The sequence below is a fragment of the Pseudorasbora parva genome, chromosome 4 (genome assembly GCF_024679245.1).
Source record: "Pseudorasbora parva isolate DD20220531a chromosome 4, ASM2467924v1, whole genome shotgun sequence".
NCBI classification, from domain to species: Eukaryota; Metazoa; Chordata; class Actinopteri; order Cypriniformes; family Gobionidae; genus Pseudorasbora; species Pseudorasbora parva.
Window position 1 is genome coordinate 48,392,835 of NC_090175.1, and position 27,017 is coordinate 48,419,851.

Here is a 27,017-nt window from a genome sequence, read left to right on the forward strand (position 1 = left end):
GACATTCTTCAAAATATCTTCTTTTGTATTCCTCAAAAGAAGGGAATTCATACAGGTTTGGAACAACCTGAGGGTGAATAATTGATGACAGAATTTCCATTTTTGGGTAAACAATGATTTTTCACCTGTGGGAAAAAAAAGTTTGGGAACCTTTTTAGTGAATAATAACAACAGCAACAAAAACAAAAACAACAAAATCTTAGTGTGAAAATATATAATAATAATAATAATAATAATAATAATAATAATAATAATAATAATAATAATAATCTTTTCCACTGAATAACATTTTGTGATATAAAAATCTCCCATGTTTGTTAAAGGCTTATGAAAAGAAAATGGATGGCCTATATTCAGCATGTATTTGTGCTATATCAGGCAAGAGTATAAGGCCATTTTACCATTTGATTTGACATTTATTAACTTGTTAACATTGTACATTATGTTTTCAAAAAAGGTCATATAAATTTACAAAATAAAATGTTAATATTTGAAAGTAGAAAATGTTTAAGTTATCAATAGCGAAAAAATACAACTGTCAATGTCAACATTTCTGCAGCGACATTCTATGATACAGCAAAAAATACAAACTTTTTTGATACGTTAAATAGTTCATATGGGTTTAGACTTGTGCGTCTCTTATCCAGCCATCCACAAGATGAAAGGAATGATAAAAGTTGGAAGTGCAGTGGACGGCGCTATTCCAAGAAAAAACATGGAAAACATTCCGACGACAGTGGTCAGAAGAACACTCCTCTGGTCCCGGATCACTGATTTTAAATTTTCACAGAACTGTTGAATGAAAGAAAGAGATGGGGTGGATGAGATTCTAAGTGAGCACTAAAATAAACAAACAAAAGCGTCCATTGGCATCTGAAACGATGCTTCTGTGTATTTGTGGGTGCGTAGCTCGAAGTAGCATAACGTAGCCTACATCTCCAAACCAACTGCCACTGAATGAAAGTTTTTTTTGTTGCTAAAATGACACAGATTTTCCGAGAAGCTCTCGGCCAGCCAAATGACGTGAAAATACGTTGTAACTGAAGTAAAAAGGGTGGAACATCCAGCCCTGCGCCAATCTGAAGCAAAGATTTCAATGGTAACTTTTAACACTTTTTTTCAGTCAAAGAAAATTAGCGGAATAGCCACACCTCCTCCTAAATGTAATTTTCAATTAAAGTAATTTTAATATTTTTATGGGGCTTAATTAAAGTTAAAATTTGGTATAGGCTTTAGGGGATTGTACAATTTTTTATGTATTATATTACAAAAAAAAGAGAAAAAACTGTGAAGCTTTTTGGTTTTAAAATAGCCTATTATTGTAATTTTTAAATAAAATCTAAAGTGTTAGTGACGAAAACTAAATACAGGAAGCCATTTTGTTGTCATGTGACTCTTTTAGATCCTCATTACAAGTCAGGTTTTTTTTTTTTTTTTTAATAAAACATGTTTTAAAAGTCATGTTTTAATTAGTTCGCATTATGAAAACTTAAAGAATGTGGGGAAAAAAATTTGAAAAAAAAAAGTCTATATTAATCAATAATAAAATGTTATATTATGTAGGCTACTCTATATATTTTTTTAGTTTAAAAAAAACAATGTTTTTTAATAATTACACGTGGTCATCTAATCTACAAACAAGCTGTCATTGGGACGGTAGGGCCTTTAAAAAGTTTCTAATATGTACATTAATGTAGGCTACACTTTTGGAACCAATAATATATATTTGAGGTATGAAAAGGTGAAACTTTTGATAGGCGTAACAGCTTTTGTAGGCTACTTTTCCTTAGTGTAGAGTAGGCTACAACATTAAATACCACTCTAATCCGTTTAACATTGAAGTTTGGGTATAAATGAGGTTGTATAAAATAGGTAACGTTATCTAAACTTTTTCTAATCGACCCTGTAAAAATGTTTTGCATTTCATTTTTTATATTGAATGCTAAACCTATTTTAAACGGGCTTATACATAAATGTGCGTGTCATGAAAAGAATATAGTCAAGAAATTGGCAACATTTAATAATTAACTTTTAATCTAGAGGCCAATGATATAAAGTAGCTATGCACTCGTCGATTCAAAATGCTGATGGAAGCCAAACGCGTTTACCTTGTCTGTCTGCAGACTGACCGCTGTCCCGTAGCGGCAGTATGTTACAAAATGTTCACAGTTATTCCAAAGAAGACTATATGGAATATGACCGATAAGTTTTTCAGCTCTTCTGGCGACCTCCTCAGCGGCCAGCGGCTGTTTTCTCAGGATAGTATCCATCGTGTTGAGCAAAACAGGGGATCCGTACGCAAAGTCCTCCACCGTGTCGACCCGTATCAATGCATGCTTGTAGATCACGCCGAGAAGCAATCTCTTGTTTGTCACTACTTTCTGGATTTGAGCTGTGTTGCTCGTCAGAACCGGCAGTATGTCAGGCATAAGGTGTGCGACTTTGTTGTCACCGAGATAAATGCCAAAATGTGTGAACAAAGTGCGAGGAACTTCCAAAAGATCTCCGCGCTGGAAATAAGTGCTGTCCTCGCGACGCTGCGTGCATTGTTCTTGTTTAGGTGAAGTTGTACTGAAAAAGTTGAAATGTGCAAGAAGGAAGGTTTTCTCCAACAGTAAAGCAAGAGAATCTAACATTTTGCAGCGCTGCTCAGGCTTTCCTTCCCCGCTTCGTTTTATTCTAAGGAGCAGCGGTCCGCCGTGACGTCACGGCGTCATAGGAAAGTCTATTGGTCGTTATTGATGCGCTGGAAAATGTAAACGACATTGTACATATTTAATGCCTTTTGTACACTGTATATCATAACCATGTCATCTCTGTATTTTTTTTTTTTTTTTTGCAATCATAATTAAAGAAAGAAAACGTAAAAATAAAAGAAAAATAATATAATAATAACTCTTATGATCAACTGTAACTTACTGACCCTTGTCATACAGCCACGGTAAAAGATAGACATGTAAAACAATAAATAGGCCTTTTTTTAGTAGTAAAACGCAGTCACCAGAATGCATCCAGAAATGCTTATAACAGCTTTTTAATTTTTACACTAAAGTTCTGATTAGTGTGTGTGTGCAAGTAAGTGTATGTGTATATACACACACACTAATCAGAACTTTAACACACACACACACACACACATACACACACACACACACACACACACACACACACACACACACACACACACACACACACACACACACACACACACACACACACACACACACACACACACACACACACACACACACATGATATTGCTCGAAAATGAACATATGAACTAGTGGAACTGAATGTCTCTGAGCTCCAGCAGCGTCTGGATTTTCTCTGATGTAGGTACGAGCAGGGTAGATGAATGTGGAAAAAGTGAGAGCAGAAAGTTTGGCCAACGGTGGTTTGAAGTTGAGAGCCGGTTCATGCCATGTGGCAATAATTAAAGTCCTCAATACATTCACCCAGACCGCACCAAACAAGAGCTCCTTTTACCAATAGACCAGTTTGTGGGCTGTGCAGACAGAGCACATGTCAGCACTTTATTAAAAGTCCCCAGAAATGTAGCCATCACATCTCCAAAACAGAAAAGGGTGTTCAGCAGGACTACTAATGAATACCAATAGCACCTAATGGTCTTAACTAAGAGTATGTCAATGGAATGAAAACAACTAATTGTCTTGTAAATAGTCCAGCTCCATACAATCCTTGATGCAGTTTATAAAACCCACATTGAGCTTAAGAGGACATTAAGTGGTAGAGCTGCAGCAAAATGATGCAAAACAGTCTTAACTCGAAGATAAAGGAAAGGATTAAAGCTGCCCCAAAATGCACCCTCCCCCCGAGGTTTAGTTTAGTGGGCGAGCGATGATGGACAGGAGGAGAAATCAGTGTCATTGGTAACAAAGGTGTCCCAGTGAGGGCAAAAGCTGAATGTTGAAGGATTAGTGATTACTTGGTGCTCTCTCGAGGCTGTTGCTTGTTTGAACAGCAGCGGAGCGCTGAAAGATAGCGGGTGATAAATGACAAGCCATTTATCTTCCTTCCCTGTTTTGTCCCCCCAGCATCCCAAAGTCTGCATGTGACAGCTGAATGCGCCTGTGATAAATGTACGAGTTTTGAGGGAGAGTGATTTCAGTTTATGTGACCGTGTATGCGTTTGAATGACACCCCGTTGCATTGAGATGAAGCCAAGAAGCTCTGCGTGCGCACAATGAGGAACTGCTGGATCTGTCTATCGGCCGTTGACAAATGAACTCTTCATGTCTCGCCTTCCACTTCCTTTTGATCACTCTTCGCTGCTGAGGTCATGCTGTTAGCGCATGCTAATGCGGGTCAAAACATCACAGTTTGAACGATTTCCCATAAAACCTAATAAAAGAATGTGTTAACGTCACCGTGAATAATAATGCATGAGGTATTTGAGTTCGGGCCATTTTCTACAATCAATCACATTATTACCTCATTGATAAGTACATTGATACAAAGGGTTTTTGTTTTTTTGTTATTTAGCAAATTCTTCTTCTTCCTTAGAAAACATGCTTATATCTTTAACAGTAAAAACACAAGTTCAGTCCCCAGAAGAGGGAAAGCCTTTTGCTCTCTGACTTCCTGTGTCGACAGGGGTCAGAGGTAATGAGAGGACGTTGTATATCGGGACTTCAAGGGTTTATTGTTTTGCTGTCGCCTGTAAGACGTGGCCAACTCAACACAACTAAGTGAAGCACGCCGTTCTCTAATGTATTCTCTACATATCAAAGTGCTTACACGTTCAACAACGACCCACCAAAAACTGACATTACACTTCAGTTTACTCTTTGTTTTGTTTTCTCTGATAAAATAGAAATATTTTTATTTAATGGTCATTTGTACTACTAATCACTATTATGTGTAATAATTACAACATCAAATAAAAACGATTAAAGGCACAGTTATGTGTTCACATTTTGATTCCACTGAATCATCTAAGCAGTTTGGAAACCGTTAGTAGACAAACTAAAACGGAAGACACTGTTTACATAATACAAACGTCATAATATAATCCATCTGGACATTTTCAAACATTATAAAACTACTATTCTTTGACATTATCCATTTGAAGTAGTTGTTTTAAATGTGAAATCTGAACACACCCCTGAGATCTTTCAGTCTTCGTCCTTTTTTAACCGACCAGTGTTTTCAAATCAGGTAGGCCTCTCAGTTTGTAGTCAAGCAGCATTTGACCGTAGGCTTTTCCCTGCAGAATAACACATTTTTAGTAATACTAAAAACATGATGTTACACTATGTGACAGTTGTAAGGTACTTTTTCCAAATTCTGATTATAATATAACTGTTATAAAGTCTGGAGCATTTATTTAATCAAAAATTAATTTAAGTAAAAAGTGTCATTCTATTTAAATAGATTTAAAATAAAATCAAAATCTTGTGATGAAAAAGTATCATTACTCCGGTCTTTGGTGTCACATGATCTGATTTGATGCTCAAGAAACATTTCTTATTATCACAGATGAAAACAGTTGCTTTATATTTTGTGGATTCATTGTGGATTTTTTTTTGATGAATAAAGTTCAAAAGAACAGCAAAATATCTTTACTGTCCCTTTTGATCCTTTAGATTAATCAAATGTGAATAAAAAGGTATTAATTTCTGACTGACCCCAAACTTTGTATCATGACTTATATTTGGAATGGCACAAGGGGGAGAAACATTTTAAGGTCGTAAATAGCTAGATCAAGTAATCTCATACCAAGTGTGAATTGTTTCCTCTCTAAAAATACTTTCCTGCCCCAGAATTTCATTATCGTTTTTTAAGCTAACCTTATTGTGAAACTTCAAAAAGACCTAAAGGCTGACGTCACTGTGCCTGTGTCCATTTTGTGAGTTTGTATGTATGTATGAATGAATGAATGAATGAATGAATGAATGTGTGTGTTACCTGAGGGTCGCTGCGCAGTGACGCCACCCCTCCCCCTCCGAGTGAGTTTGGAAGAATGAAGTTCAGACCGTGAATGCCAGGCAGTTCGTACCTAAAGCCACCGCAAACATGTGAAATACATTATTTTAATTGAGATCACCTCCTGGTTTTCACACATCTGTGCATTAGCTCACACCACACACTCATACAGACAGGCACCTAGACATGTCAGTCCTCAGCATGAGGTGGTCCTAATTAGCGGCACCAAAGGAGTGTTCCCCAACCAATAAAACGAGAGGCTTGCTTGCATGCACTCTCTCTCTCTCTCTCTCTCTCTCTCTCTCTCTCTCTCTCTCTCTCTCTCGCTCTCTCTTACACACACACACACACAAACACACAAACACACACACACACACACACACACACACACACAAAAACAGGTCTTTAAAAAGCTGTACAGGCTGCAGATGTTGAGTAGCTTGGTATAAAGGTGTTACAATGTTTATTTTGTGTGACTTTAACTTCTTTAGAGCTTCAGACATAAACTGGTAATGCTTTCCTTAAAAATAGACAACTAACGAAGCATTATATTGTGCTTTTTCCCTCAACAAACCATTACATTTGAATCTTTAACCAATGGAAATGGTCTGCTAGCACATTTATTTATTTCTTCTTACCGTATGACGGAGGGCACATCAGTCTTATCCTTTCTGATCAAATGTTGGAAAAACTGCTCCACAACATCAGCGGTTAAAAACTTTTTCAGGTAGGGGAAATATAGCGGGTCCCGTGCAATAACACCTAAACACAGAAGTTATACACACAGAGTTATTTATATTTGGAATAGAAATTAGTGAGATGTAACCTTAATATTTAAATATTTAATCATGCTGAATAATATATTCATGTACCATTAAAAAAAGTCTGGTTCTTTGCTCAAAAACATGACAGTGTATTTACTTAAGTTTACAGCAGAATTCACACATGCAAAAAATCCCAGATTACCCTAATTTCTCTAAATTAGCATATGCATTTTTTATTTTATTTATTGATTTATCTACTTAAACTCCAAGACCATTTTTGGGGATTTCCACCTGGATTGGCCTACCCAAATTGAAAAGCTTCCCATACACACATACAGTGGTCTAAGTTCAAAATGTTGGTGTCATTTTACAGGAAACCCTTTAAACTCATTTTACAAGAAATACCTTTAAACTTGTTATCAGTATAAAAGATGCCTGTTTACAACCTCAAACAGTCAGACTCCAAACTCCACTATGGCCAAGACCAAATAGCTGTCAAAGGACACCAGAAACAAAATTGTAGACCTGCACCAGGCTGGGAAGACTGAATCTGCAATAGGTAAGCAGCTTGGTGTGAAGAAATCAACTGTGGGAGCAATTATTAGAAAATGGAAGACATACAAAACCACTGATAATCTCCCTCGATCTGGGGCTCTATGCAAGATCTCACCCGTGGGGTCAAAATGATCACAAGCAAAAATCAAAAATCCCAGAACCACACAGGCGGGACCTAGTGAATGACCTGCAGAGAGCTGGGACCAAAGTAACAAAGGCTACTATCAGTAACACACTACGCCTACAGGGACTCAAATCCTGCAGTGCCAGACGTGTCCCCCTGCTAAAGCCAGTACATGTCCGGGACCATGTTTAGAGGAGAAGGAATTGATGAAATGCACCATACCTGCTGTGAAGCTTGGGGGTGGAAACATTATGCTTTGGGGCTGTTTTTCTGCAAAGGGACCAGGATGACTGATCCGTGTAAAGATTTTGAGTAAAAACCTCCTTCCATCAGCAAGGGCATTGAGGATGAAACATGGCTGGGTCTTTCAGCATGACAATGATTCCAAACACACCGCCCGGGCAACAGAGTGGCTTTGTGAGAAGCATTTCAAGGTCCTGGAGTGGCCTAGCCAGTCTCCAGATCTCAACCCCATAGAAAATATTTGGAGGGAGTTGAAAATACGTGTTGCCCAGCGACATCCCCAAAACATCACTGCTCTAGAGGAGATCTGCATGGAGGAATGGGCCAAACTACCAGCAACAGTGTGATTTTCTGGATTTTTTTTCTCATTCTGTCTCTTATAGTTAAAGTGTACCTATGATGAAACTTACAGGCCTCTCTCATCTTTTTAAGCAGGAGAACTTACACAATTGGTGGCTAACTAAATACTTTTTTGCCCCACTGTATGCCCCCCCCCCCCCCCAAAAAAAAAACCCACAGACTCACAGTCTACTATGAATGACACATAACCATCCGTCACATCGAAGATGAAGTTAAGACTAGGGCAAATTGCCACATGACAAGAGAGTGTTGCCTTTTGGGCTGCAGACAGTGAGCTGTGATTTGTTGTTTGTGGTCAGAGAACATGGTCTGACCCAGCATTTTCCCAGCATTTATTGCCAGAATGGCTTTTTTAGTGTAACTGACACGCAGTAAGCAAATTGTCTCATCGTGGAAATATTATTCAATGCATGTGAAAGCACATGGAGGGACACTTACCAATGTTTGCGGAGTCCCCTTTGTCTCCACTACGCGTGTATGCTAACTCCTCCAGTCTGAAGGTATGCGGGCCAGAGGGCAGATCTGAAAGAGAGACAATTTTGTTCTCAGCGTAATTAAATTCAGCAGTTGGCAGGTTGAACTAACAACGAGCATCTGAGCCCATTCAAAAATCATTTTGCTCCCAGTCAGCTCCCAGATTCCTTGATCTGATTGATTATTTAAATAGGAATTAGGAAGCAAATAAAAATTAATAATTTACACTATTGTTAAAAACTTTGAGGTCAGTAAGAGTTTTTCTTTTCAAATAAACAATGATGCCTTAAAATGATCAAAAAATTACATTTCTAATTATTTACAAACGTTTTTTATTTCAAATAAATGCGGTTCTAGTGAACTTTCTGTTCATCACAGAATTCTGACAAGATTGATCACAGATTACACAAAAATATCACTTATTACTAACTATTTTCAACATTGAAAATTTCAAAAGATATTTCTTGAGCAACAAATCAGCATATTAAAATGATTTCTGAAGGATCACGTGACACTAAAGACTGTAGCAATGACTGCTAAAAATATTGGTTTTGGCATGACAGGAAAAAAAAAATTCAATTGTAATGTTTCATATAATAATTCAGGTTTTACTGTATTTCTGATCAAATAAATGCAGTCCTGGTAAGGATAAGGGACTTCTTTCATAAACATGAACAAATTTTACTGACCACACACTTTAAAAACTTGTTTTGCCTTTTATTACAATAGAACAGTATGTAGGCAGAAAGCAAAGTGCAAGAGACAGAGAGGGGGATGGGATCGGGAAAGGTTTGCGAGCTGGGACTCGAACTTGGGTCGCCCAAAGCGCAATGGCTCTGTATGACTCTCTCGGCATGCTGCCCATGAGGCTATTACCATTGACCTGACCCCAAACTTTTAAGAAGTAGTTTATGTTTTACTGAAGAAAATATAAGAGGCCAGTGTGATGCTAGTGTGTTTTGGGTGGTTGCCAGGATGTTGCAATGTGATTCTTAAAGGAACTGTATGTAAGAAATGTATTTCAATTAATCATAAAATGGCCCTGATATTTCACTAGACATTAAGAAATCATTTTAATTTCAAATACTTATATCACTGACAACAGTAGTCTGGCCAGCCCTCAAGTCAGGGGTAGGGGGAGAGGAGATACACCTGCAGTACAAGTTTTGGCCACAATCTTTACACTTCCTTTAAGATGTTGTGAGTAGTTGCTTAATTTCCCAAGTCTAAAAAGCCCAAAGTTAAGCATCTATGTCCAAAGACAAGATTTTTTTGTGTCATCATTTTCTCACTAGTTTCAAAACACAAACGTAGAGGTTTAAATGCAGAATTCCCAAAATGCTTAAGATTTTCCAAGAATAACAACAAAAATTCCAACTGTTTCTCATTCAAAGCTATTTGATGCTTTGAGAACACAGTGTATGACTGAATTAATTATGTTTTTTTTTTGTGGTACTTTTTGGAATTATGCACCTTTTTATTATAATAGAAAAGAGCAGCATGAACATTCTTCAAAACATCTATATTCCACAAAAAAAAGAAATATAGATTTCATTTTTGTATGAACTAGCTAGTAATAGTGATATTTGGTTCAACACAGCTCATTGCCAGTTATCATTGGCTACATCCCCATTAATTCGTTTTTCTGTCCAGGAAAAAAATGCCCTTGGGCTGTGGTAACGTTAGAAGCCTCTCTTACAATCAGCCCTCTGTGATGCTCTAATCACCGTGGCTCCAGGTTCGTCTGTCTGACCATTTGAGTGGGAAGGAGAGCAACACAAAGTGAAAAGAAAAATAAGCACTGAGGCCATGTTGCTTTATATTGTGTTCATTTGTATTTAAGACCTTCTGTGTTTGTGTGCATGGCCCGTGTGTATTTGTGAATAAATGCGAGTGTGTGCGTAACGGTCTGCGCTTGCGTATGCTCAAACACTAGATCCAATGAAAGGGGTGTTTCTGATTATTTAAAGGGTTTAGCTGCTTGTTTAGTGCAACTAAGAAGTGGCAGATAGAGAAAGAGACTCAAGAAAACACTGCCAGAAAACTACAAAGGTTGTGCCTTTCAGAGAACCTAAAGCAAAGAACTCTGGGAAAACAAGCAGCACTGGATTCCGGTGCAAAGGATCTTATAAAACCTTCTCTTGGTGGAACAATCACATTGGCCCTTAAAACCAGGCTTAGACCCATTTCTTTCAGTTGAGTTTGTTGCTCAAACATTCCACCCACTTTCACCTTGAAGTAGGTCATATCAAACACTGCATGCTTATCTCCTTGTGAAGAAAACTGTTTAGATACACAAGACAGTCTGTCATTAATAAGATTAGTCACAATGTAATGATTTGGGAAGAATTTATAAGAAAAAAAAACCTTTTGCTGGAAAGTGTACAAAGCATTTTCTCTGAGAATAATTTGTCTATGCAAGGAATGCAGTGTCATATTATCAATAACATGTTCAGAATTGCTTTAAACAAATTACTATATAATTAAAAATCTATATTCTAAATTTAGTATAGAAACTGCAAAGTAAATGAATGTGTTTACAAGGGGACTGTTTGAATATCTATTGTCCTTAAATGAAACATTATGCCGTTTTTATTTAAAGTATATTGTATGACCTTTAGAAGTGGTGTGGAGTGGAGCTTGACAGTTGTGGTTACAACCTTATTTCGATGTATGGAAAAAAGAGCAGCTTAAATCTTGATTAATAACTCCTTTTTCAACTTTCAACAGATGAACTCTAGAGCCAGTGGTTCTCAAACCTGTCCAAGGTACCCCTCACTACTGCACATTTTGCTTACACAGCTTAGCATGGATAAGAGCAGGGAGAGCAGCAATAACCCCCCCCTAAGGCAAATAGAACAGAACCAACATGATGTATTGCAGATAGTAAATGTACAAAATAGTTCGGGAATTTAGTCTGATTCAAGGGGAGTCAGAATACCAAATCCTGACTGGATGAGAGGAGCTGGGGAAAATGAGCTCTGGAGAACGCGATAGCTGATAGTACTGACCTTATGTATGCTGTGATAGATGTCGAATTCCTATAGGTAGATGTGATCAGCTGACAGTCAGCTTGATTAATGTGACCAGGCAGAACTGAAACTTGATTTCAAGTTTTGCAGTCTCTACTAATGAGCTGATGATTTGAATCCGGTGTTAGATGTGGGAGACATGCTAAATGTGCACTGGTTGGGGGATCGCATAATAGGTTTGAGAACTACTGTTGTAGACTAATTTTTAAACGTTTGTGGTCTGTATTATTTTTTTATATTTTTGATAGAAGTCTCACCAAGGCTGCATTTATTTGATCAAAAACAATAAAAACAGCAATATTGTGAACTATTATTAGTCTTCAGTGTCATGTGATCCTTAAGAAATAATTTTAATGTACTGTAATTCACGTGTTGTGCTGTAATTTTTTTAATTTAAAAAAAATAATCGTAAGGAATAGTCAGTCAGAAATTCAAAAGAACAGCATTTATTTTAAATAAAAAAATTTAACATTATAAATGTTTTTACGGTCACTTTTGAATAAAATATTATTATTATTGTCTCAATACATACAATATATTGTATCAATACACATTATTGAATAAAATATTCATTTCTTTAAACGAAAAGAAAAGAAAAAGAAAGTGCTGACTCTTAAAGTAAGTTTCAGGTAGTGTAAGTTTCATATCTGTGTGAACTATTCCATGATCACTTTACATTTTGTAGTCCACATACAATCAGAAAGCTACCTGTGAGTTTTCCCGCGTATTCCTTTGAGTGGATGGAGGGATCATGTCTTTCTGCAAATGAAGGGTCTGATACCAGCTCTCTCTGTGTCTCCACAAGCTCCCCATTCACATGAATGTGCACCTGAAATCACCAATTAAGAGCCATTCATTTACACAATCATCCATATGTATACTTTAAATGACCCATTTCCATATCTGTCCAATCCATTTTGAATGACCCTGTAATTGGTTTTAATTTGTTTGCCTCATTTCCCTTCTAAAAAAAGCATACAGTGATGGTATCAGATACTTAAATGTAGCGTGAATTCAGGTTGAACTGGACACTTTTTTCCCTCCATCTCAATAAGAAATGTGAGCCAGTTTGCTGTATTCACCCTATACTATGTAAGTATTAACATATTAATGAAACATGGTATTTGAATTATTCTTAAAAATAATAAAAATAAATAGAATAAAATATTTGTTGTATATTTAAAACAAAAACAAAAACACGATACACTGTAAAAAGTGATCTGTTGACTTAACTTAAAAAAGGTGAGGAAACCTGCTGCCTTAAAATTATTACGTTAAACTTTTAAGTTTACCTAAAAAAATCAAGTTATGTAAACTTGACAATTGCACATACCTTTATTTTTTAATTATTTACTTAATTTTAAGGCAAAAGGGTTCCTCACTTTTTTTAAGTCAACTGATCACTTTCGACAGTGTATCACGGAAGAATGTTAATACCTCCAGATCTGCTTTGGGATGCAGAAAAAAGAAAGGTTTCAGAACTGGTGATCTAGAAAGAGAAATAAGGCATACATAAACAACATTTTGTTATGAACAGTTTTTTGTACTTTTAGGAATTACTAACTAACACTCACATTTTTGGTCGCCCTCCTACAATAGCTGTGAGTCCTGGAGCTGTAGACGGGAGAGAGAAATACGTAAGATACTGACCGAAGCTGTTCAAATGTTCTTCAGCTTTAAATGAACAGTGAGCTTAACCATAGTGGTTTGGAAACAGAGGCTGAGTTGAGGTTTTAACTCACCCATGCCTGTTCCCGCTGGTGCCACCTCTCTGGAGAAAAACTCTAGCGCTTTCTTCTGCTTGTGATGGACGGCCATCCAAACCACAGCCTCACGAGGACCCTGTACAATAAAGAACAGCCTTCAAAAATGGTAGGTTATTTTTTCTAATTGTAAACAGACTGTGATGTTAAACACAATTTTCAACAGAAGACAAAAACAGACTGCCTACTTTATTGACCGCATGTGGTCCATATGTGTCCTCAGCGCCAAGAACTTGAATGTTGACTTCAGCGTAATCCTCCAAACCCAACTGTCTGAAAATTCGCTGGGTCCTATAGATGATGTTTCATGATGAAGTACTACAGTCTTAGAAAAAAAGGTTCAGTGGGATCCTATAACACAATAGGGTTCTTGACTCTATTTTATTTCAAAACAGTTCTACATATGGAGAAATGCCTTAAATGCATAATACTTTCATGTTTAATGGGTTAATTCGATTTGTTTCTAGTGATAAAGTAGGTTTACAAGCTGTTTAATGCATACATTTTAGATAAAGTGCCCCTATTATGCTTTAGTTTTTTTGTTTGTTTTGGAGGTCTTCAACAACTGTCACAATCCCGTATACAGGACACCTACGTTTACTTCACTATATTTCACTTAAATCCTAATGTAATCATGACGAACTATATATTTTTGGAAAGGTCTAACACTCCTGAAGAGATATGTGTCCATTGTTTTATGATACAAATTACATGATGACAGAAAAATAGTCATTTATGACGAGAGTGCCCCTCAAAAAAAAAAAAAAAAAAAATCTACATCATAACAGCAGTTGTAACCTTTAACTACTTTGTAATGAAAATCTTTTCTTATTTTGACAAAACACATAATTTCTTGACAAAACACATATCATTTGAAAGGTCTGAGTTTCAATGTTCCATATTTGGTGACTGTTTTATGATGGAAGTGATATTTGGACAGAAATGTACAGGAAAATACATCAAATAAACAATCAATGGAAATTGACTGACACCCTGTGGCTAATTTAGGTATAGTGCCTAAACAAAATCTCATGGGGACTTCAATTTTTGTGATATCAACTTCAAATTTGGAACCCAATTTGGTTAGACATATGGCTTTGATTTCATAGTAATTTTAGAGTAAAACATTTTTTGTAAAATATTTATTTTATATAAAATAACTAATATTTAGTACTGTATTTTTCATTTTCAACAAATTTAAACGTCCATAACTTTTCTACAATGTAATATTTTGAAAATTTCACTTCAGCAATAATCTGCTAATTGTCATCTTTAAATCAAGACCAAACGTAAGTCTATATTCCAAAGCATTCATGAATTATAGCCCTTTAAGTTTGGATAGTGCATTTTCATGACTATTCTCAAAAAGGGGGGTGACAGTTAAGGGGTTAATAAATCCAAGGTCTGAAAACATTTATCATAATATACATTCCACATCAATTAATTTCTGTCTGAAAACGGTTTGTTTAAAGATGAAATCTCTCTGAATCCCTCCTCTCCCTGAGCCTGCTCTGTTCTGATTGGCCAGAAGGCCCAGCCGGTTGGTGTTTGGTTTACAACACCTATTACCATATCTTATTTTTAGCTCCAGAGTTTCTCCTTAGCGCTTGATACATAGTGATACTAAAGATGGCATATCAATTCCAGCGTGAGTCCTCATCATTTTGAAATGCATGGTAAATGGATTCATAGTGCAGAAAACTGTCTTCTTGACATGTCGACAACACGAACCAAACTCTTCCATGCCTCAGCCACAACTACAGTGTTCAAAGCAGATGCTGCTCTCGGGCAGCCATTGAAGACCATAGATTGGGATTATGCACATTTTTTACATTGTTACTTAGGTATATAACAGGATGAGACTTGAATTGCTGACGACTCGTTTCAGCAGTTAAGAATTCATTCGGACTCACTTTATATTAGGTAGCCTTAACTACTATATGTATTAATTTTTAAATTAATCATTTGATACAGTGCAAGTACATGTTTTTACATTGTACTTACATTTTTAAAATTATCTGCATGTAATTACATCTGTAATTAATTTCTGTAGTTACTTTTATAATTACACTGGTATATATATTATTTATCTATATATCTATATATTTTTATATATTTATATTATTTTAAGGTTATATATATGTAATTATCTAGAATATTTACTCTAGATGCTGACCAACGGCAACAGGCACTTCGTCTGGGTTTGTCGGATCAGTGTGCAATCCCTGCTGGCGTCTGTTGCCGTTGGTCGACACTCGTTTTTCACCGACTGAACAGGTTTATTCTGCATTTGTCAGGTCGTGGAATCCTGAGAAATGACGGGTGATTGCATGCATTGGTTGCCATTTGTCAGTGCTGTGAATTGTCCTTAAAGGGGGCGTGAAATGCTGTTTCATGCATACTGAGCTTTTTACACTGTTAAAGACTTGGATTCCCATCCTAAACATAGACAAAGTTTCAAAAACTAAGTTGTACGTTTGATGGTGTATTTCTGTTTTAAAAATACCGGTTTCTCACACGTTTCAGAGAGTTTTTTTCGAGTATGGGTCCGCTTGACGTCGACAGAACGGAAGGTCCTTGTATGGACCGTACGGGCTCTTCTACCGGTAGGGTGCGCGTGCGCGTGACTAGAGCAAGAGAGAGGAAATGCACACCCCATAAACACTGCTCTCAGTTGCAGATCCAGTCGTCCGTGCAACACTTCTGTGGCGGCGCGCTCCACTTTATTCCTATGGGTGACGTCAAACGACTTCAACGCTTCAGCACAGCATTCCGGAAAGGCAGCGCTGCATTTGAACCGATTTGAACGCACAAATGACGGGAAGCTTCACAACATCACGCTTCAGTCGCGTCGCAAAAGTGGATCTCCACGGTCACTGCTGTCACAGGACTTCACCAAATCATACCAAAGAAGTGTGTTTTTGATGGAGCGGTCCCAACGTTAAAGGTTCGGTCCTGCTTTGGAAGCAGACGGTGAGTAAAACTGCTTCAGATGTCTATACTGTTGGCTACCGTCGCGTAAAACATCAGTAAACGACACGACCGTGTATAACGTTAGGTCATTTATCAATGGAGCATGCGATCGATGGTGTGTGTTTAAATACATTTGTTTAGCTGACCACTATAGGTGTCAGTTTGTTTATTGTAAAACCACCCAAACATAAACCTAGCGTTCTCACAAAGCGTGCTTCGTCATTCAAATGCACTAACGGTTACTCCATTGTTGTTCTATTTATAACGTTACACTACTCTGACGTGCAAAACTGTTTTGCTTGCTACTGCTAAGGTTTAGTCGCATACAATAGTCCATAAACCGAATCATGTCCTCATAAACTGCGAGTAAACACACACAGGCCACTAAATACCATAGACAGTAAAAGAAATGGACAGAGCGACCCCATTGACGTCTACGGCGAAAGAATGAAGTCAACCTAGGGGCACTCACTTCCTGATGGCTGAGAGAACTGCGCAGGCTCAGACTGAGCTTGACGACGTAGATGTGACGTGAGCCTCCTGACTGACAGCTGTGAGTCTTCTAGTAGATGTGGAAAGTGAAATCTGAATCGCGTTGTTTAAATATTTTCTCCCGTTGCTTTTGGCTCACTATGGGCTTCTCTCCATTCTTCTCCCTTGACTTTATCAGACTTTATGTCTCCACGTCCCCCCGACTGTCTGATAGACAGTAAAAGATTGCCTGCGAGCGTCTCCTCAGGTCTATACGGTAATTTCTCAACTGTGCGACAGGGTCGCGTTGGTTATGACGCAACCGTTAGCCTATTTTTACAAAAACAGCTTCTACGGGGCGATAGTGTAAGATACAAGGTAATGGAGCCTTTTATACATTGTCGTGTTTCTCTAGAAATAAATAATGGACAAATGGAGTCTTTAAACGCCTCAGATGTAAAGTTATTCACTGTCAAAGTGACTCAAAAATGAATGGGAGTCAATGGGATTCTAACAGCAGGTGATGGCTTGGTTAGCAATGGCAGCCCCTAGGGGTGGAACGCTTTCCGAGCGCTAGATTACCCCCTTGCTAAATACAGTACATACCACAGAGACGGACGTCCTGCTGTTGTTGCTTCTCCTGTTCAATTTATTTCAGCCTCCGGATCTGATTCTGGATCATATATGTATTACTTGAATCTGATTTAGGGTAGCGTTTTCTTCTCCACGCTTGAGGACGTCACTGCTTTGTGCGCGATCATCATTCTTTAGCTCCGCCCACACGATACTCCTCCAGGCGCTCGTTTTTTTCCGGAAAGACTCGGTACAGCCTATATTTCTTTTACATTTATATAATAAAACTAAAGACTTTTCGGAGATATGAAGGATGCAATACTACTCTATAGGTACTCAAGATTGACATGAGATTGACTGAAACTGAGTGTTTCACCCCCCCCTTTAATCTTCCTTGTACCAACTTGTATTGCAGATTTCAATGGTAAAATGTGTTTTGTTTTTTAATTTTTAAAGTAAACATCAAGTATTAGACCTATAAAATCACCAAGAATAAAGCCTTAACCTTTTGATAATGCTCTCTGCTGTTCTTCTGGCTTTTTCCACAGCTCTCGGACCACCAACAGGACAAACCGCCGTCGCCCTGAACCCATCCATATATGTGGCACAAACCTTGAGATGACAAAATACATAACCAATTTAAAAATGAGCTAATTGATTAATTCTTGATAATTGCATAAAAAAGACCATTTTAATTTTAATTAAAATGACAGACTTAAACCATCTATGGTGGAAAGGTTAACCCACCTTGTAGTCACCTGATGGAGGTGATCCCTTGGCACCACGTACTTTCACTGCTCCACCATCCACATCTAGAAATCAGAAGGGCAAGTCATAGTGAAATGGCATTAGTAAAGTAATTTTTGGTAACAGTTTTTATTTTACAGTGTACTTGTTATATAAGTTACATGTACTTACCATAGTTATAAGAGCAAATTATGCACAATTACATGCAACAAACCTTCAACCAAACCCGTATCCTACCCTAACCATATAGTGCATATTGTAATTTAATATTACTCAGTACATAAATATATAATTACACTGTAACAATGAAACTTTAAAGTATATGGTAGTTTTGGTTTAGAGTAAAAAATAAAATAAATGTTTTAATTAATTAATCAAGATTGTGCATTTTTTATTTATAGCAGCACTTGGCCACATTGGTCTCATCAGTCCTTTAAAAAAACTGTAACTTATTGATCTCAGCATTTTTTAATGTTTCCACAAAAGATTAAATCAAGCTAGTGTACATACTGCGATATTAGCTTAATGATTACATGGACAATGAGATGGAAGTTTAGAGTTTTGTGACAAAGAAAATAACACTTAAATGACAGAGGTTTTAAAGGTTATATTAGATATAGCTGGAACCGGCTCTTAGGTAGCTAGTCTAGACAACTTGTTTAAAATCAATGGTCTGCGTCTCTGAGTCAGATATTTAGAGATGATAAACAACAACCATCTAATCACAGTGAGGACTTTCTACTGGAGATAGGTACTGTCACCAAACAGCTTTGACTTGTTTATCCCTCATGTTTGATTTCTGGTTACAGCCTGTGGTCCAGGTAAAATTGACCCCAATTGGATTTAATGCAATTCCTCAAAAATCATGTTATGAAAAAAAAAACATACAACCAGGTACAATTAATTAACTTTTAATATCAATACTTTTCACATATTACAAAGAATAAATATCTGAATTCATTAATTTCTAAAAATGTTTTTAACCACTATTTGTATTACTCTTTTTTGAGTTATCAACCAAAAATTTGGCACAAAAAATATATATATTTAAAAAAAAACTAAAACTTAAAATGTTAACTAAACTTAAACTTCTATAACTTTTTTAAACTTTACTTTTGCAGCTGTATACTTCTACAATAATCTGGGAAGTGTTCCCTTTAAAAATATACTAAACTTAAGTCTGCCCTTAAGTATTCAAGATTTAAGTAACAATTTAAGTCTGAAAAGTCATTTCTATGTATATGCTCAAAAAGTGGGACAGACAGTTAACAGGTAAAACAACTTTTTATTTTGACAAACTTTGAAAACTGCAAGTTGTTGAACTCAGCAAGACACTAGTTGAAGAGTTGAAGAGCTTGTTGTTGAATAGCTGCCTATATGGTTGAAATGTAACCATGAACATAACATTTCTATATGCACATCTCAAAACACATAATTGTTTTAAAACTTTGCATGCATGTTCATGACCTTAAATGAGAAAAAGTCACAACATTTCAAGAAAAACCACATAGGTTTAATTGTATTTTAGATAGATTGAAAAACAAGAAATGATTGCTAATTTTTAACATATGTAGCTGACAAAATATTTTTCTGTATTTAAAGTGGGGGGAAAGCTCATTTTTTAGCTTAATTAGGGTAGTAGAAAACTAAAATAACAAAATATTACCAAGGAATGTTATTATTTTGGCTCTGTAAAGTTGCCATAGACATAGAACATTAAAATATGTGGGTCATATTGACCTGGGAACACCACTAATGTGTCCATAATTGGCCCTACTTTGTATTAGGCGGCCTTAATGAACTATGAACTTAGTATAAGTACAATGTTCTTATTGTGTTCATATTGTATTGCAAAACACGTTTGCTGATATTGAGGTGGGATACAGGTAAAATTAGGGACAGATGTGGTGTAAGGGAAGTGTCAACAGTGTAAATGTAACTACAGAAATGATTTACAGATGTAATTACATGCAGATAATTTTAAAAATGTAAGTGCAATGTAAAAAACATGTATGTACACAATAAGTGCATTGTATCAAATGATTCATTAAAATGTTAGTACAAAGTATTTAAGGCCACCTAATATAAAGTTGGTCCCAGTCATTTTGTGTGTATAGGCGTGTTCAAATTGTGCATATATGTTCATGACAAAATTTTAAGAAAAAAACATTACCTGATACCTGATAGGTTACCTGATATTCCCAACAACTCAAAAATCAAAACGGCTCAAATAGACCCACAACAATACATAAAGGTATAATTAACGTAATACCACTGCCTGAATATCAGAAACAACCATGCACGTAAGATCTAGTAAAAGCCTATTTAAAAAAATTACCTGGGATCTCAGTAATGGTGACATTGGAGAAGTCACATGTTACATCTGGTAGTAGGTAATGCTGTGGGTCTCCAATCTCATACACTAATTGCTCTGCCACTGTACCAAATGAAACCAGTCCACCAGTTTTTGGAGGTTTGGACAGTGTAAATGAACCATCAGAAGAACATTCCACCACTGGGAAGCCCATGTTATCCCTGCAAATCAAATGAGAACGCACATAATACTTCCCATTGTCAGTGTAAACAAAGAAGGAGGTACGTTTTAGTATTTGAAATCACTGAAGTCAAAGTTACAAGTTCTCAAGCATGTAGCATCAAGGAGTCAAGAATATGTGTGCATCATATTTCACACCTAAATCAAAACAATTAACAAATTATTTAAGCAAAGATATTATATTTAAGTAACTGTTCCTTCCTTGGAGCACTTTTGATAGACACTGATCGCTGCAGACCGGGAACTCCCACAAGAACTGCAGTTTTGGAGTCATGTAGCCATCACAATTTGGCCCTTGTCAAACTCGCTCTAAATCCTTATGCTTGCCAATTTTACACCTCCTAACACATCAACTTTGAGGCCACTAACATGTGCCTAGATGAAGAGATAATCAGTCTTATTCACTTCACCTGCAGTGGCCATAATTTTATGCTTGATCAGTGCTATACATGTATTGATTTAATAAAAGAATATTTCAAACATTTAAAAAGTGACAATACTAATACATTTTTGCACTGTTTAACACTAAGATTTATATAGAATTTCTGGAGAAAAAGTGCTGTCATGAAAATAGTAAAATGTGTCATGAATGAGATTTTGAGCTGTTACCAGTCAGGAACTGTATGCCAGTCTGTGAAAATTCCCCCTGTGGCCTGTGCACCGCACTCAATCAGATGACCAGCAAGGCTACAACAGAAGAACATTTAGAATGTTCTCATGAAATTTCATGGCAACCAAAACAGGAACAGAGCTTGACTAATGATGTAAATGTGGTTAACCACACATATTCTTACACTGAATGGTCCTACACAACACGCAACAAAAACAATGATTCATGTGGCTGTCTGCCCTGATATTTCCCTATGACAGCAATGTACACATTTATGTCCTGCCTCTAAGCAGATTTGTCTTGTAAACAGACAAACTTTTGATATAATGCACCAATGTTTGTGTGTGTGTGTGTGTGTGTGTGTGTGTGTGTGTGTGTGTGTGTGTGTGTGTGTGTGTGTGTGTGTGTGTGTGTGTGTGTGTGTGTGTGTGCTTGTTTTCGTGAAATATGTGTATGATATGGGTATTACAAGGAGAGGTTGAAATATGAATACCCATGTCCCCAGTTTTAAAAAGGCTTATAAATCATACATGTTGAGTTTTTTTGAGAAAGTAAAAATGCAGAATGTTTCCTGTGATGGGTAGGTTTAGGGGCAGGGGCAGTGTAGGGGGATAGAAAATACAGTTTGTACAGTATAAAAACCATTACACCTATGGACTGTCCCCACAATTGTGTATGTGTGTGTGTGTGTGTGTGTGTGTGTGTGTGTGTGTGTGTATGTGTTTAAAGAGCTCACAGATTTAATAATACCTTCCAGCAGCCAACAGGTCATAGTTATTGGAGTCCCATGCAAACTGTCAAAAAAGACAAATGTATAATATTTTGTTATATTACTATATAGTTATAAAATATTAAAAACAATTCCCCACACTAAATAAGGTTATATAAATTATTTTGTTAAAAAATAAATAAATAAATAATAAATCTCGTTTTTGATATATGTGTATCAACATCAATATCAATATCAATATCAATATATATAAAATGTATTTATATATTGTATATTTATATATTATATGTATTTTGCAATAAATTACAATTTTACAATTTAATGCATGAAAAACAAAAAATAAAAATCAGACACCTCATCAAATTACAGTAATACAAATTTGTAAAGACAGTGTGCTACATAAATTGTGTACACATATTTATAAGGGACTTTTTTAAAAATAATAATAATAATAATTAATACATTTAAAAAAAAATTGTTAAAGTCAATATATCTTTATGTTTGTCTTGAAAAATGCTAGACTGAGAAGAGTTTCTGTGGATGCCAAATATGCACCTTTTTTAAATATATATATATATTTTTTAAATGACAAATATATGTACAGAAATACTGTTAAAACCACCACAACAATAACTGCTTAATAAGAAAACAGAGGAAAGGTTTTGAATTTTAATGTCAATATAATTTTTTTGTAGTTGAATGTCTGGACCTCTCCCTGCAGAAGGTAAATTAATCTTAGCTCTTTCTGAAAAGATACACTGCTGGTGTGACTCCTGTTTCTGTGTTTGTTCTGTGCCTATGAAGGAGGTTCAAATTACCAACACGTCTTTACTGAGGAGAAATGAACCACAATATCTGTTGTGCAAGAAATCTGAGGAACGCTCTTGCATGACAAACCGTACCGAATGCATGAGCGGTCCAAGAACCACAGCACTGTCCACACAGCGTCCCGTCACTACAATATCAGCCCCGAGGTCCAGGCACCGTTTAATGGGGAGTGCGCTGTGTGACAGACACGAGAAAGCTGAATCTCATATGCTCAAACCACTAGACGGCTCCAAGAATGAATAACAGACAGAATCAATGACACGCTGTAATTAACTTGTAGTTCCTACCCCAAATACGCATTCATGCTGTGGACGGTTTTTGGAAGTGGTTTCTTTCCCTCTGAATCAGTCATCCTAAGTTCAGTCAAAGAGTCTTTCTAGGATCCACAACAAAGTAAAAAATCACAGGGAAGATTTCAACAGTCTAGAAATTACTAGTAATGGTAGAGGATATAGTATTATTAGTGCTATGACTGTATAGTAATACTTAGTTTAGGAATATGAACAAATCCACAACATTATTGCAATGAAATGGGGCAAGAAGAATGGTAACGTTTTACAGGTGGTGCTTGACAAGGGCAATACACACCTACACACATACGTAGTGTTAAACTATACACTAAAGTTTGAAGGTTAGGGTAAGAAGTCTTTAATGCTTACAAAGGCTGCATTTATTTAATCAAATAGTGATACAGTGATATTGTGAAATATGTTAACAATTTCAAATAACTATTTTCTATTTTAATGTTCTTTAAAATGTAATTTATTCCTGTGATGCAAAGATGAATGCTCCAGTTTTCAGTGTCACATGATCCTTCAGAAATCATTCTAATATGATGATTTGATGCTCAGAAAACATTTATTATTATGATCAATGATGAAAACAGTTGTACGGCTTCATTTTTGTGAAAACTGTGATACTTTGATAAATAGAAATGTGGAAAAGTCTGAAATTAAAATCTTTTTTAACATTATAAATATTTTTACTGGCACTTTTTATCTAATGTATCCTTGCTGAATAAAATTATTACATTTTTACTGACCACAAACATTTAAATGCCTGTAGTATTCAAATTTTGTATAAGTCTAGTCATTATATATAATAATTTGTCCATATGTTCTGAATGCTAGATGCTAATACACACTTAGTACAGAATCTAAGATGCACTCAAAAATGTATTGTTTGTTATGTTATATCATAAGGCTATAGGATATGGTTTTCATGTTGGAGTATACTGACACCTAGTGATGTGGCTGCAGCATCAGGAAAAAGCTAAACTTTTGTGGATTTGTGGGTATTTGAAGTCAGCCATGGTTTTATTAAGTGAAAGTGTCCAGTTAAAGGGGGGTTATTGAGATAAAAGGGGTAGTATATGTCTGGATATGTGTCAACATGTCTGCTCCCATAAGGCGAGTAAATGCCCATGCATTACATAAGCATAAATAAAGTTAAATTACCTGTGACATCAGGTCATCGCCGGTAACCACAGCTACCTTTAGGTCAAGTCCCGCCTTTTGAACTGCTTGCTGTAAAGCTGTTCCACAGGCAAGAGGATTGACACCTCCAGCATTACTCACCACACGGATGCCTACAGGGCAGAAACAACAACAAAAGATTCAGTATAAAATGTATTTCCATACAACATTATGAATAAAACTATATCATGTTATTATATAACATACCATTATATACATGCATATTAAATAACATTATAAAAGAAATATAACATAATACAACCTATGTGAACATTATTAATCTAATAAAGGTGTCTGGAAAAAAAGAGTACCATTCTTATCACAATTTTACCTCTTTTGCTGATGTCTTTTATAAATGGAGTAAGGGAAAGGACAAAATCGGGAGCGTACCCCATATTCTTAAAGAAAAGAGCATTGTTAGTCCAGTATATATATCATAATTATTAAATGAATGCAGAAATATGATTAAATATCACAGAATCACGCTGACTGTATTATCTTACACTACCAAAAGCAGTTTTATGGGTCACATGAGGTATAAATATAAGGTAAAGTGTATGAGGAAGGAATAACTTACAGGTGCTTTAGCTTTGGCTGATGATAGCAGTGACATGGTGATTTCAGACAGATAATCAAACACAAGGAAGTCCAATTTCCCACTGTATATGAGCTGAGGAACTGCATGGAAAAGATTTAGACACAATTAATCAAGACAAAACTGGACCAAACAGTACTTGGACATTTACACCACACTTTTTGGGGTCATCTTAACATTTAAATTCTGTCATTAATTAATTACTCACCCTCATGTTGTTCCAAACCTGTAAGATTTTTGTTTACCACACAAATAAAGATCTTTTGTATGAAATCTGAGACCTTTCTGTCCCTCCATTGAAAGCTATGCCACTGCAAATTTGACGTCTCAAAAAGTTCATAAAGACATTGTAAAACTAATCCAGATGAATTGAGAGCTTTAATACACATTTTCTGAAGAGCGCCAATCAGTTTATATGATGAATAGATTTAATTTAGGATTTTATTCACATATAAACATTGATCAACAAACATAAACAGAAGCTCAACTGGACCTGCTTGACGTGCTGCAAGAACAAGCCTCATTGGTTCTTCCGGAAGCTCAAACGTGATGCGTAACACGAGAAAGAACCTCATTGGTTCTTGCATGTCAAGCAAACATGCTTGAGCTTCCGTTTACCACAACTGGGGCCTATTGCACAAAACTAGGATAAGGGAATAAGCCGGGATATCTTGGTGATCCTGGCTCAATTTATCCGCTAATGTTATTTTTCGTTATCTTTCTTTTGTGTGAGTGTGCCTTCAGGGTACGTTTACATGACAGCAGTGTACTAAATTTTGCATACAGATGACAAGATACTGGACTGTTATAGAGTCCAAGACATCCCGGCTTAATCCCTTATCCTAGTTTTGTGCAATAGGCCCCTTATGTGCGAGGTGATGAATGTTTATATGTGAATAAAAGCCCAAATTAAATCTGTTTATCATGTAAAGTGATAATGTCTCTGCAGAAAAATTGGACTAAACTGCTCAATTCATGGTTTTACCATCTCTTTTTGAAGCGTCAAAGTGTCATTTGCGTAGCTGTCAATGGAGGAACAGAAAACTGATTTCAACAAAAAGATCTAATTAATTTTTTTTCAGAAGATGACTGAACTAATGTGTTTGGAACTACATAAGGATGACCAATTGATGACTTAATTTACATTTTTGGGTGAACTACCAAATATCAATATAAATATCAAACCATGTGGCAATTATTGTAGTAGCATAATTTAACAAACATACTTGTAATGTACAAGAAAATTACAAAAAAGGTAGCTTTTTTAGCTTTAAAATGTTAACACACAGACGTTTAAAGAAGACAAAAATATCTGGACATTTGGGGTTATTAAACGTTAGCAAACGTGTTTTATGAACATAAATCCATTAAAATGTGCTAGAGAACAAGCCTTATGATTTGTTTTCAGGGCTTTGGTGACATCTATTGGCCAGTTAAGGAAAGTATACACAGGGAAAGGTTATTAGTTCGCATGTTCTGTGTGTACGTTCTTTTTAAAAACTAATCAGAGAAGAATAAATAACTTCAGAGAGGGATAAATAACGTATACTCAATGTCAAGTTATATAAAGTATAATAATTTAATTGAAATACCTGACGTTGCAGTATCACCCCAAAACCCAGACGCGCATCCAACACGTACAGTTCTGTGTGCTGATGAGGCGTAATGTCTGCTACTGCTTCTGTAACGTGATTCTCTCGTAAAACATCTGACAGAAGTTGCAGATAAAGTGATATTGTGTGGATATAAAACATTATTCCCGCAGTAATGCAGTGGTGAGGTTGAACAAACTCTCACTGTCAACCGATGTAAACTCCCGGATATGCGCGTGAGATTCGTCATGCTTAACAAACGCGTTTGTTTTTAATTATTATTTATTTTATTTTTATTTTTTCTGCGGACAGACGGCTGTACACCTACTACAAGACTGGACTGTCAAAAGTTCATTCTCGTACTACACACAATCACATCCGTGTAGGACAAAATCATGTTGTCGTGGTTCCTACTATTCCAGGACATACCCATCCCAGCAATTCATGCACTTTACATTTGCAAGAAAAAGTATGCTACGGTATGTGAACCGCTTGCAGAATCTGTGAAAATATTAAGTGCAGTCCTGAATAAGATATTTTACTTTAAACATGTTTACAATATTAGTCCATTAGACAAAATAATAGCTAAATTTATTAAAAAATATCCT

The 27,017-nt window shown here is 36.2% G+C and overlaps 2 protein-coding genes across 2 annotated transcripts; both read right to left on the reverse strand.

Moving 5' to 3' along the window:
* Positions 1 to 313: 313 nt before the first annotated feature.
* LOC137073499 (lecithin retinol acyltransferase-like) lies at positions 314 to 5,227 on the reverse strand. The gene is made up of 3 exons (XM_067442080.1): positions 5,124 to 5,227; positions 2,109 to 2,746; positions 314 to 792 (listed from the first exon to the last, which is right to left on the reverse strand). The coding sequence occupies exons 2-3, from the start codon at positions 2,634 to 2,636 to the stop codon at positions 640 to 642; spliced, it is 681 nt and encodes a 226-aa protein (XP_067298181.1). The 5' UTR covers positions 2,637 to 2,746; positions 5,124 to 5,227; the 3' UTR covers positions 314 to 639.
* On the reverse strand, positions 3,249 to 26,756 carry LOC137073497 (uncharacterized). Its single transcript, XM_067442078.1, has 20 exons — positions 26,410 to 26,756; positions 24,800 to 24,900; positions 24,554 to 24,620; positions 24,205 to 24,335; positions 23,035 to 23,123; positions 22,822 to 22,921; positions 21,940 to 21,983; positions 21,189 to 21,266; positions 20,364 to 20,560; positions 18,026 to 18,090; positions 17,784 to 17,890; positions 13,450 to 13,552; positions 13,241 to 13,340; positions 13,073 to 13,112; positions 12,936 to 12,987; positions 12,207 to 12,327; positions 8,431 to 8,514; positions 6,585 to 6,708; positions 5,929 to 6,019; positions 3,249 to 5,227 (listed from the first exon to the last, which is right to left on the reverse strand). The coding sequence occupies exons 1-20, from the start codon at positions 26,657 to 26,659 to the stop codon at positions 5,153 to 5,155; spliced, it is 2,019 nt and encodes a 672-aa protein (XP_067298179.1). The 5' UTR covers positions 26,660 to 26,756; the 3' UTR covers positions 3,249 to 5,152.
* Between the last annotated feature and the right edge of the window lie 261 nt (positions 26,757 to 27,017).